This window comes from Ranitomeya variabilis, chromosome 5, assembly GCF_051348905.1.
Source record: "Ranitomeya variabilis isolate aRanVar5 chromosome 5, aRanVar5.hap1, whole genome shotgun sequence".
Classification (NCBI taxonomy): domain Eukaryota; kingdom Metazoa; phylum Chordata; class Amphibia; order Anura; family Dendrobatidae; genus Ranitomeya; species Ranitomeya variabilis.
In genome coordinates, this window is record NC_135236.1 from 270470008 (window position 1) to 270483523 (window position 13516).

Below are 13516 nucleotides of genomic sequence, written 5' to 3' on the forward strand. Positions count from 1 at the left end.
AGCGCGCCTGTCTAGGATTCAGACGCCTGGCAGACTCAAGGTAAATCAGATTCTTGTGATCAGTCAAGACCACAACCTGATGTCTAGCACCCTCAAGCCAATGACGCCACTCCTCAAATGCCCACTTCATAGCCAAGAGCTCCCGATTACCGACATCATAATTTCGCTCGGCGGGTGAAAACTTTCGAGAGAAGAATGCACATGGTCTCATCACTGAGCAATCGGGACTTCTCTGCGACAAAACCGCCCCCCGCTCCAATCTCGGAAGCATCAACCTCGACCTGAAAAGGGAGCGAAACATCAGGCTGGCGCAACACAGGGGCAGAAGAAAAGCGGCGCTTAAGCTCCCGAAAGGCCTCCGCAGAGGACCAATTGGCAACATCAGCACCCTTCTTAGTCAAATCAGTCAGAGGCTTAGCAACACTTGAAAACCCAGTTATAAATCGACGATAGAAATTAGCAAAGCCCAAGAATTTCTGAAGACTCTTCAGGGAAGTAGGCTGCGTCCAATCACAAATGGCCCGAACCTTGACAGGATCCATCTCAATAGAAGAAGGGGAAAAAATGTACCCCAAAAAAGAGATCTTCTGAACCCCAAAAATACACTTCGAACCCTTTACAAACAAAGAATTGGCCCGCAAAACCTGAAAAACCTTCCTAACCTGTTGAACATGCGACTCCCAGTCATCCGAAAAAATCAAAATATCATCCAAATACACAATCATAAATTTATCCAGATATTCACGGAAAATATCGTGCATAAAGGACTGAAAGACTGAAGGGGCATTAGAAAGACCAAAAGGCATTACCAAATACTCAAAATGGCCCTCGGGCGTATTAAATGCAGTTTTCCACTCATCTCCCTGCTTAATCCGTACCAAATTATACGCACCCCGAAGATCAATCTTAGAGAACCACTTTGCCCCTTTAATACGAGCAAATAAATCAGTCAATAGTGGCAAAGGATACTGGTATTTGACTGTAATCTTATTCAACAGGCGATAATCAATACAGGGCCTCAGGGAGCCATCTTTTTTACCCACGAAAAAAAAAACCTGCTCCTAAAGGAGATGAGGATGGACGGATATGTCCCTTTTCCAAGGACTCCTTAATATAATCTCGCATAGCAGCATGCTCAGGCACAGACAGATTGAACAAACGACCCTTAGGAAACTTGCTGCCAGGAATTAAGTCTATAGCACAATCGCATTCCCTGTGAGGGGGGAGAGAACTAAGTTTAGGCTCCTCAAAAACATCACAATAGTCAGACAAAAATGCCGGAACTTCAGAGGGAGTAGATGAAGCAATGGAAACCAAAGGTACTTCCCCATGAGCCCCCTGACATCCCCAGCTTAACACAGACATTGTTTTCCAGTCAAGGGCTGGATTATGAGTTTGCAACCATGGCAATCCAAGCACTAAGACATCATGCAAGTTATGCAACACAAGGAAGCGAATCACCTCCCGATGGTCAGGAGTCATACACATAGTCACTTGTGTCCAGTATTGTGGTTTATTCCTAGCCAATGGTGTGGAGTCAATACCCTTCAGAGGGATAGGAACTTCCAAAGGCTCTAGGCTAAACCCACAGCGTCTGGCAAAGGACCAATCCATAAGACTCAAGGAAGCGCCAGAATCCACATAGGCATCCACGGTAATAGATGATAATGAACAAATCAAAGTTACAGACAAAATAAACTTAGACTGTAAAGTGCCAATTGCAAAATACTTATCACCCTTTTTTGTGCGTTTAGAGCATGCTGATATAACATGAGCAGAATCACCACAGTAGAAGCACAACCCATTTTTACGTCTATAATTCTGCCGTTCATTTCTGGACAGAATTCTATCACATTGCATATTCTCCAGTGCCTGCTCAGAAGACACCGCCAAATGGTGCACAGGTTTGCGCTCCCGTAAACGCCGATCAATCTGAATAGCCATAGTCATGGATTCATTCAGACCTGTGGGCGTAGGAAACCCCACCATGACATCTTTAACGGCGTCAGAGAGACCTTCTCTGAAATTCGCCGCCAGGGCGCACTCATTCCACTGAGTAAGCACAGACCATTTTCGAAATTTTTGACAATATAATTCAGCTTCATCATACCCCTGAGAGAGGGCCATCAAGGCTTTTTCAGCCTGAATCTCCAAATTAGGTTCCTCATAGAGCAACCCCAGTGCCAGAAAAAACGCATCCACATTGAGCAGCGCAGGATCCCCTGGTGCCAATGCAAATGCCCAACTCTGGGGGGGTCACCCCGTAACAAGGAAATAACAATTTTAACCTGCTGAGCGGGGTCTCCAGCGGAGCAAGATCTCAGAGAAAGATACAATTTACAATTGTGCTTAAAATTCAAAAAACGAGATCTATCTCCAGAAAAAAACTCAGGTATAGGAATCTTGGGTTCAGACATAGGAGCATGTATAACAAAGTCTTGGATATTTTGAACTTTAGAGGCAAGAGTATTCAGGTTTGAAGCTAAACTCTGGATATCCATTTCTCAACAGCTGAGATCTGAGCCATTCAGGGATTAAGAGGAGAGAAAAAAAAAACCAGCAGATTGAAATTATGGCTAGACAGAACTTCTGAGTAAAAAAAAAAAAAAGTGTCAGAAACTTCTTTTTTCTCTCTTTCTTCAGCCAATACCTTTAATACATTTTGGCCGGCAATACTGTCATGGTTCCCAATGGCAGGGACTTAGGCAAAAACGGACTAGCTCTAGGAAGATGGTAACTCAGATGACCGCGATGCTGAACCTAACACACAAATAACAGTAGCCGGGGGGCGTGCCTACGTTTTTATCCCTAGACGTCTCGCACCAGCCGGAGATCTAGCTACCCCTAGTAGAGGAATACACAGACCTGACTTGCCTCCAGGGAAACCCCAAAAGTGATAGTAGCCCCCCACATATAATAACGGTTAGGTAAGAGGAAAACACGTACGCAGTATGAATATAGGTTCAGCAAAGAGAGGCCCTCTGACTAGATAGCAGAAAATACAAAAGAGGACTTCGCGGTCACCTCAAAACCCTAATCAGCCATCCTGAAATTACTTTAACTCCGATATCAACTCATGACACCGGAGTAGTAATTTCAGATCACTAGAGCTTCCAGCAGCAAGAGTGTATAAATGCGTGCTGGACAAAACAAACACAAAAATACAAAAGATCCAACTTAGCTGAATTGCAGACTTGGAGCAGGTAGCAAGCAACAGAGGTGCTCTGATAACATTGATTGCCGGCACTAGAATGACTGAGAAGCCAAACTAAATAGGAAACTCCCAAACCCTGATGGGAACAGGTGCACTGGAAACAAAAGACAAAAGTAAGCCAGTACCACCAGTAGCCACCAGAGGGAGCCAAAAACAGAATTCACAACAGTCTTCTCTTCCATCCTTCCAGTGTATGGCCATGGAATAAGGAGATGGAATAAGATTCTGCAGGTAAATCTATACGAATACACAAAGCATGGGCAACAAACAAGGAGAATTGGAACTACTAACGCAGGAAAAGATATATGATGTCATTGGAATCACTGAAACTTGATGGGAAGATACACATGATTGGAATACAAGGCTAGAAGGATACAACTTATTTGGAAGAAACATACTTGATAAACGAGGAGGAGGTGTTGCATTGTTTGTTAGAAAAGCATATATCTGCACAGAGATTAGAGCTTCAGAGACTGGAAGTTCTGTGGAAACTGTTTGGGTAAGAATACAAGGACAGAACAATGGAAAGGGGACACCTTTGTAGGCATTTACAACATGACGCCTGTGCAAGCTGAAGATATGGATGAACTCCTTATGCATCAAATGGCCAAGTTCTCCAAAATATATGACATAGTTGTTATGGCAGATTTTAGCTATCCAGACATATGTTGGGAATCTCTCTCTCTCAAAACTAACAGATCAAGCAAATTCTTATCCTCTCTTGCTGACAATTTTATCTTCCAAAAGGTAGGGGAGAAAATAAGGGGATTTGCTACCTTGGATCTAATCCTTATAAATAGGGAGGAAATGGTTGAGGAGGTAAGAGTATCTGGGACCCTAGGAGGTAGCAACCTTGCTATTTTAGAATTTTGGATAACTAGAGGAGGAAGACCTGTGAAGACTCAGACATCAAGGTTAGATTTCAGAAAGGCAGATTTTAAGGGACTCCGAAAGAGAATCAGAGGGATCCAATTGCTGGATATCCTTAAGGACAAAAATGTCCAGGAAGGTTGGGAAATCTTAAAAAATTAGATTCTCAAAGCACAATCGTTAACAATTCCGAAAAGAGGGAAGAATAGGAAGCATTTATGGAAACCAGGATGGATGAACATATAATTTAAACACATGCTAAATAAGGAAGAAAGAAATGTTTATCAAATGGAAAGAGGGAGGCATATCTAAAGAAGAATATAATGCTGTCTGCAGAACCTGCAGGGCGCAAATCAGATTATCTAAAGCTGACAATGAATTAAGGCTTGCAAGAGACGTCAAAAGCAATAAAAAAGGATTTTGGGGATGTGTCAAAAGTAAAAGAAAAGTCAAAGATGCTATAGGATTTGTTGCATTTGTTTTCTCTCAGAAAGGAAATGTAACATCAACTGATTTGCACTGTCCTATTAAGGAAATAGAAGAATCCAGGATATCTGTAAACCGAAAGATAGTGAGGAAACACTTAGCTAACATAATTCAAGTCTCCATGTCCAGATGAATTACACCCCAGAGTACTGAAGGAGATAGCAGAAGAAATTTTTGAACCACTCTCCATAATCTTTGAAAATTCTTGGAGAAGTCCCAGAAGACTGGAGAAGATTAAATGTTATTCCTATCTACAAAAAGGGGAAGAAGGTGGATCCAGGGAACTATAGGCCAGTGAGCCTGACATCTATACCAGGAAAAATCTTTGAACAAATTATTAAACAACATGTATGTTACTACCTGGATGAATGAAGTGATTAAACAGAGTCAGCCTGGGTTTGTAACTACTAAGTCATGTCAGACTAACTTAATTTCCTTCTATGACAGAATCACTGACTGGGTGGATCAGGGAAATGCTGTAGATATAGTATATCTTTACTTCAGCAAAGCATTTGACAAAGTATCTCACACAATCCTTATTGAAAAAATGACTAAGTATGGAATGGACAAGGCAACTGTTAAGTGGATTCATAACTAGCTTAGTGATCAGACCCAAAGAGTGTTCGTAAATGGCTGCACCTCCAGTTGGAAGAATGTCTCAAGTGGGGTACCGCAGCGCTCTGTCCTGAGCCCTGTATTGTTCAACATCTTTTTCAATGATTTAGATGAAGGAATTGAGGGTAAACTGATTAAATTTGCTAATGACACAAAGCTAGGAGGGATAGCTAATACCAGAGAAGAGAGAGAGAGGATTAAAAAATATATAAATAAACTGGAGCAGCGGGCAGCAACTAACAGAATGGTTTTTAACAGGGAAAAATGCAAAGTACTACATCTGGGCAATAAAAATGAAAAAAACATACAGAATAGGAGGAATAGGGTTAAGCAACAGCACATGTGAAAAAGACTTGGGTATAATAATAGATCACAGACTGAACATGAGTCAACAGTGTGATGCAGCAGCAAAAAAGTCAAAATGATGTATTAACAGAAGCATACAGTCTAGATCACGTGAAGTCATTATTGCCCACTACTCCACTCTGGTCAGACCTCATCTGGAATACTGTGTCCAGTTTTGGGCACCATATTTTAAAAAAGACATCGACAAACTGGAGCAAGTTAAGAGAAGAGCGATCAGAATGGTGATAGGTCTGCAAACCATGTCCTATGAGGAACGTTTACAGGATTTGGGAATGTTTAGCTTGCGAAAAAGAAGACTGAGAGGAGACTTAATAGCTGTCTACAAATATCTCAAGGGCTGTCACATTGTAGAAGGATCATCATTATTTTCACTTGCACAAGGAAAAACTAGAAGCAATGGGATGAAACTGGGAGGAGACACAGATTAGATATTAGAAAAAACTTTTTGACAGGGTGATCAATGAGTGGAACAGGCTGCCACGAGAGGTGGTGAGTTCTCCTTCAATGGAAGTCTTCAAACAGAGGCTATATATGAGAAAAACTCCGGCACACTGCAGTTGAAAAAGAATTCTAATAGTTTATTTTTTAAATTTCCAACAATGTATTGCAAATAATAGGATTTCCAAAAATAAAGTTCTTCTGTACACTTTGCTTGGACATATATAATTTCTTTCTCAACGTTTCGGCTAAACGGAATGCACATATCAGTGTGTACGTATATATACACATTGGAACTTTGTCTGGCGATTGTCGCTTTTTCGGACTATAATGTTCTTTTTTGTATTCATGTTGTTTCTTCTGGGAATGCCGCTATCTCTATAGGTATATTGTTTCTATGTCATGTTATAAGCCTCCTATAAATTCAATATTTGTCAGATGACATTATGTTTTATTTATCATACTTCGTCATAACGCATAGGGAGGACATGATGGTAATGCTCTCTCTAGCTCCCTTTTTTCCCCTTGTGGCTTTTGTCTTTATATGGTGTTAAAACTATTCTTATGTATATTTCAGAGGGACATCTAATCTCTTGAAAAAGGCTTTTAAGCCGAAACGTTGAGAAAGAAATTATATATGTCCAAGCAAAGTGTACAGAAGAACTTTATTTTTGGAAATCCTATTATTTGCAATACATTGTTGGAAATTTAAAAAATAAACTATTAGAATTCTTTTTGAACTGCAGTGTGCCGGAGTTTTTCTCATATATATTATTGTTTTCTCCTGAGCACCTCATATCCATGTCAGCACCTTCCTTATCGTGGTATTTTCAAACAGAGGCTGACAGACATCTGTCTGGGATGATTTAGTGAATCCTGCTTTGAGAAGGGGGTTGGGCCAGATGACCCAGGAGGTCCCTTCCAACTCTACCATTCTATTCTATGATTCTAATCACCACTCGAATACCCTGTTTATCACTGTCTTTTTTTCATAATTTGGGGCTTTAGATTAATAGAAAAAAAATATTTTCATATTATTAACATTTCTAAAGTCAAACGAAAGGTAATACATTCAATAAACAACTGCCAAATTGGGCAGAGCTATGGAGGAGCCAGGACAGGGTGTGGCAGTGCCCACTTCAACAAATTCATTTAAATTGGCGGCATTTCTTATGCCAGAAATGTCACTCTAGTCCTCAACTGGAGTAACATTTCTGGCAAGGAACATGAAGGCTTATGCTACTGATCACATTTGTTTAATTCATTAAGTGGTATGCACCTTTTAATGAATTAGTTGCGTCTTATTTCTGCAGTTCCCTCCACAGCTGTGCAGTCGGAGTCATGGAGTGGGGGTCCATTTTGGTGGAGTTGGTATAAAATGGACTGACTCCTAAAATATATAATACAATGGGTACAGTAGTACAATGCAGGATGTGCTGAATATTTTTTCATAATAATTTGGGAACATTATGAAATATCCTATAATTGTCTGTTCTGTTCCTGATTTAAGGATCTGGGCTTCTAGTTGAGATGAATCTGCGCTACACTTTATGTACATGCTCAGTAGTGAGGCCGTGCTGTGGTGTCGGGAGTCAGGGACATTGAGGAGTCGGAGGTTTGGCTTACCGACTCCACAGCCCTGGTTCCCTCATCAAGACTGACATGCAAAAGTCTTGTCTTAATGAATCGGGGCCTTAATGTCATTACATCCTGTAAGATTGCACTTACTAAGTGTATTGGGGGACACTCACTTGGCACGAGATTCGAGCACACGGGCACGGTTTTTCACACAAAACAGTCCATGCGGTTTATTAAAGTGTCATAAACCGGGTTATGCACAGTCCATTATATACATTTCATAGAACACAATAGGCACCAACTGGTGATATTAACTTGCAGCTTTATCTTAGGCTAGGTTCACATTGCGTTAATGTGTGCACGCTAACGGACAGCTTTGCACGGCGAAAATGTCGCAATTAACGCCGTGCAACGGGTCCGTTAGCGCACCCATTGACAGCAATGTGAAGTTTCCCTCTAGCGCATCGCAAGCGCGTGCCTTTTTTGGCTCGCGCTAGCGATGTGCCGTTCTTCTGTGGCGCGCCTCGGACGCTGCTTGCAGCGTCCGCGGCGCGCCCGAGGTCCGTTCCCCGCTCTCGCAGATCGGGGATCTGCGAGAGCGGGGACGTTAGCGCGGCCCCTAAATAAACATTGCGTTAGCGCAATCCGCTAGCGCTAAACGGATTGCCCTAACGCAATGTGAACCTAGCCTTAGACACTTCATATACGGCTTTGTCTCACAGACACTAAACATGCTGGACCTCTCACTTCGTCCAGTTACCATGGGTGTCCGTACGCCGAACAGTTCACCAATGTCCCTAGTCATATAGCGCATATGACATTGGGTCGCGGTCTCTAAACACGCTGAACCTCACTTCGTTCAGTTACCGTGGGAGACCACACAGTTCATAGACTATCACAAGCACCAACAGTCAATGGTACCTTATGGGAGCCCCTGCTCCACCTGCTGACTCGCCATCAGTCCTCTCTCCTGGGGAAACTGCCTTATGGGGTTCACCAACTTGCCTTGCCGGCACACATCAGTCAGTCCAGAGCCACCGAAGGACGGTAGCTTCCCCAACACAGACCATCCAGGTCCACAGCCTCTCAGGTGCTCCAGGAAGACTCCACTCACAGGAGCTTCCAACACAGACTGTCCAGGACCATAGTCTTACTGTGCGCTATTCAGGACGTCCATCCCACATGGGACCGTCCAACACATTGGCATGTGTTCTTCAGGATTCCTACTCCCAGGAGATCCAACACAGGTTGTGCTCTTCAGGAAGTCTACTCCCAGGACTTCCAACACATAGGCTCTCCAGGACCTTCCAGCATAGACCATTCAGATCCACACTCAGTGACCATACAGGAAACCACACAGGAACATGTAACCCACACCCTGGTCACATTATATACCTTTAACCACTCCCACAGGTGGGAGTGTGTGGGTGTGGCTAGTTTGACCCGCCCATCTCTCATAACTAGCCTAGTAAGTCTCCCTTCATAACTATACAAACTCTTGAGGGACTACAGGTCCCAGAACAACAACATTGCATCAGACTTACCACGCAGACTCCCTCTGCGACACATATCGGCCACTCACAATTCTGCCAGTCACTGTTTCACCACCATTATCACAACAGATATGCCTCCATGCATATCCCAAGGAGCACACACAGCGCCCCCTAGCTGCCACAGGGGTCACTGCATCACAATCCTTAGGTATGGGGTGGCAGGTAGCTTGATATAAGAGACTTTTCGTATTGTATAGCTTGAGCAGTGCATAATCCCATGACTTTACCTTGTTCTCTTCTTTTTTTTCCTAGTCGGGCTTTCTCGGAATTCTATCAGGAACACGTGGAATTCAGTTGTCCCACAGAAGACATTTACTTGGAGTAACTTGGGGGTTGTAGATATTAAAATGGGAATTGGTGGGGTGGGGGAGGGGGCTCTGGGAATATAAATATATATACAAATTTCATGTCACCATCATTCAGCCAGGACACAAGAAGCCGTGCGCCTGCATGAACCCTGCCATCCCCCATCACAAATCTTTAGTAGGAGTAATATAATTTCTATCATACAGATTATACAGTAACCCTTTCCTACAATCAGAGACCAGTTACTCTCCTTTAGGCCTTCTCTCTATCTCCTGAATTCAACCCCTTTCCTTCATCTGCCTTTAGAGCACCTTAAATTAATCCTGGCTCCTATTTGTAGAGCATTTTGGAGTAACCCCTTCCTTGCTTCTGACTGCAGAGCATGTTGGGTTAACTGTTATCCTGCAGAATGTTCCACCTTAACGCCTCACATGGTAGACTGCAGTGCACAACACATGCAAATGATTCCAGTTAGCCATGTTTCCTGCTGCACATTTTATCATAAAGATCAGCTGATTTTCTGATCTTAGTATCTGCCTAGCACGTCCCTGTAGATGATGTCTTCTTTACTGATGGCCTCTCAGTCTCTCTGGTTCTGAGCAGGCCTGTCCCTTTTATTCATATATGATCTGACAAGCCTGCAGCTCCCGTGTCAAATACTCTTCCTGCATTTCAGTGATGTACAGTTTTTGCTACGGTTTTGCCTACGACTGTAGTAGTCCTTTGGCTTCCGGTGACCTGTAGTTCTTCGTTCACTTATATTTTCTCATAGCAGTGACCTGGAAACCACCATTGTCCATCTTACATAGTACCAGTTGGTAACTTTTTAACGTGGCAGGTTAAAACTGCTTACTCCGGCAACAGAAAATGGGAGGCAGCAAAATGTAAGGCATTCGTAAAATGTATTGCTGAGACTTGTCTGAATCTGTACTTTCTATGTTGCTGGTAGATATAATAAAGGTTTTAAAGCAATGTTTTCTGTTACAGTATCCACTGAGATAATACAGTTGTGATTGACATTCTGTGTAAATGCTGGTAGGGGTGAGGTCCTAGTTGTCACATCAGCAGTCACTCGGAGAGTACCATAGACGATCTGCCGTTCATTTCACAATCACCCCTAGTGTGAGATGAGCCTCTCATTACTCCTTTACCTGTCCTAGTGTTTGCAGATCATTCTCCCTTCTAATATTATGCTTTATCATATTCATGCCACACCTGCAGAAAAAGGAATTGATGGCATGAAGACACCTCAAGTATAGCATGACGTCTATGTAGACATTAGGTAGAGACTAAACCAACACTTAACATCGTGAAGTCTCCTTGGAGGATGAGAACAACATCGCAAGTCATATAAATATCATATAAACATTGTCCACGAGGATAGTGCATTGTTATGGAAGTGCTTTTATGTAAAGCATTCATATGCATCTTGTGTGTTATAGGGGACATTTCATTAGGAAAAACGAAGGTTGAATACAGGAATGAACTAAAACGATCTCAAAGTCCAAATGCAGGTTTGTCAGATCCCATTAAGAGAAAATAGTAAATAGTAGCCACCAGTGGTCACGTCAAGTGGAGAAATTAAACTTGTGCTATTTATTATAAGTCCTCTGGTTGTTGGGTAGAAATCTTTAAAACCTGCTCTGTTCTACGAATAAAGAACTTCGGACTACAAAAAGGACATTTGAAGAGATAACGGCATTTTGTCTTTTTCATGTCATAGCTCATATTTTTTCCTTTCAGCATTAAATAAAAAAAAGGAGTTGCGTCAATGCTGTGTGTCATTTGTATTACTTACATAGTGATGTGTGTGGGGTGGCACAGTAGAACTGTTACATAGTAAAGTGTGTGGTGGCGCAGTATAATTGTTACATAGTGAAGTGTGTGATGGCGCAGTAGAACTGTTACATAGTGATGTGTGTAGTGGCGCAGTATAATTGTTACATAGTGATGTGTGTGATGGCGCAGTAGAACTGTTACATAGTAAAGTGTGTGGTGGCGCAGTATAATTGTTACATAGTGATGTGTGTGATGGCACAGTAGAACTGTTACATAGTGATGTGTGTAGTGGCGCAGTATAATTGTTACATAGTGAAGTGTGTGATGGCGCAGTATAATTGTTACATAGCGAAGTGTGTGGTGGCGCAGTATAATTGTTACATAGTGAGGTGTGTGATGGCGCAGTATAATTGTTACATAGTGATGTGTGTAGTGGCGCAGTATAATTGTTACATAGTGAAGTGTGTGATGGCGCAGTAGAACTGTTACATAGCAAAGTGGGTGGTGGCGCAGTATAATTGTTACATAGTGATGTGTGTGGTGGAGCAGTAGAACGGTTACATAGTAAAGTGTGTGGTGGCGCAGTATAATTGTTACATAGTGAAGTGTGTAGTGTCGCAGTATAATTGTTACATAGCAAAGTGGGTGGTGGCGCAGTATAATTGTTACATAGTGAAGTGTGTGATGGCGCAGTATAATTGTTACATAGTGAAGTGTGTGGTGGTGCAGTATAATTGTTACATAGCAAAGTGGGTGGTGGCGCAGTATAATTGTTACATAGTGATGTGTGTGGTGGAGCAGTAGAACGGTTACATAGTAAAGTGTGTGGTGGCGCAGTATAATTGTTACATAGTGAAGTGTGTAGTGTCGCAGTATAATTGTTACATAGCAAAGTGTGTGATGGCGCAGTAGAACTGTTACATTGTAAAGTGTGTGGTGGCGCAGTATAATTGTTATATAGTGAAGTGTGTGATGGCGCAGTATAATTGTTACATAGTGATGTGTGTGGTGACGCAGTAGAACGGTTATATAGTAAAGTGTGTGGTGGCGCAGTATAATTGTTACATAGCAAAGTGGGTGGTGGCGCAGTATAATTGTTACATAGTGATGTGTGTGATGTCGCAGTATAATTGTTACATAGCAAAGTGGGTGGTGGTGCAGTATAATTGTTACATAGTGATGTGTGTGATGGCGCAGTAGAACTGTTACATAGTAAAGTGTGTGGTGGCGCAGTATAATTGTTACATAGTGAAGTGTGTGATGGCACAGTATAATTGTTACATAGTGATGTGTGTAGTGGCGCAGTATAATTGTTACATAGTGAAGTGTGTGGTGGTGCAGTATAATTGTTACATAGCAAAGTGGGTGGTGGCGCAGTATAATTGTTACATAGTGATGTGTGTGGTGGAGCAGTAGAACGGTTACATAGTAAAGTGTGTGGTGGCGCAGTATAATTGTTACATAGTGAAGTGTGTAGTGTCGCAGTATAATTGTTACATAGCAAAGTGGGTGGTGGCGCAGTATAATTGTTACATAGTGATGTGTGTGATGGCGCAGTAGAACTGTTACATTGTAAAGTGTGTGGTGGCGCAGTATAATTGTTATATAGTGAAGTGTGTGATGGCGCAGTATAATTGTTACATAGTGATGTGTGTGGTGACGCAGTAGAACGGTTATATAGTAAAGTGTGTGGTGGCGCAGTATAATTGTTACATAGTGATGTGTGTGGTGACGCAGTAGAACGGTTATATAGTAAAGTGTGTGATGGCGCAGTAGAACTGTTACATAGTGATGTGTGTAGTGGCGCAGTATAATTGTTACATAGTGATGTGTGTGGTGACGCAGTAGAACGGTTATATAGTAAAGTGTGTGATGGCGCAGTAGAACTGTTACATAGTGATGTGTGTAGTGGCGCAGTATAATTGTTACATAGTGAAGTGTGTAGTGTCGCAGTATAATTGTTACATAGTGAAGTGTGTAGTGTCGCAGTATAATTGTTACATAGCAAAGTGGGTGGTGGCGCAGTATAATTGTTACATAGTGAAGTGTGTGATGGCGCAGTAGAACTGTTACATAGTGATGTGTGTAGTGGCGCAGTATAATTGTTACATAGCAAAGTGGGTGGTGGCGCAGTATAATTGTTACATAGTGATGTGTGTGGTGGAGCAGTAGAACGGTTACATAGTAAAGTGTGTGGTGGCGCAGTATAATTGTTACATAGTGAAGTGTGTAGTGTCGCAGTATAATTGTTACATAGCAAAGTGGGTGGTGGCGCAGTATAATTGTTACATAGTGATGTGTGTGATGGCGC

General features: G+C 42.2%; 1 protein-coding gene across 2 annotated transcripts in view; it reads left to right on the forward strand.

The window, feature by feature from the left end:
- MAPK8IP2 (mitogen-activated protein kinase 8 interacting protein 2) overlaps positions 1-11198 on the forward strand; it is a 112116-nt gene extending 100918 nt beyond the window's left edge. For both annotated transcript variants that reach the window (XM_077264295.1, XM_077264296.1), the window contains exon 12: positions 9373-11198. In XM_077264295.1, the coding sequence (XP_077120410.1) occupies positions 9373-9445 (73 nt within the window). In that variant the 3' untranslated portion in view covers positions 9446-11198. The remainder of the gene's footprint in view (positions 1-9372) is intronic.
- Positions 11199-13516: the final 2318 nt, after the last annotated feature.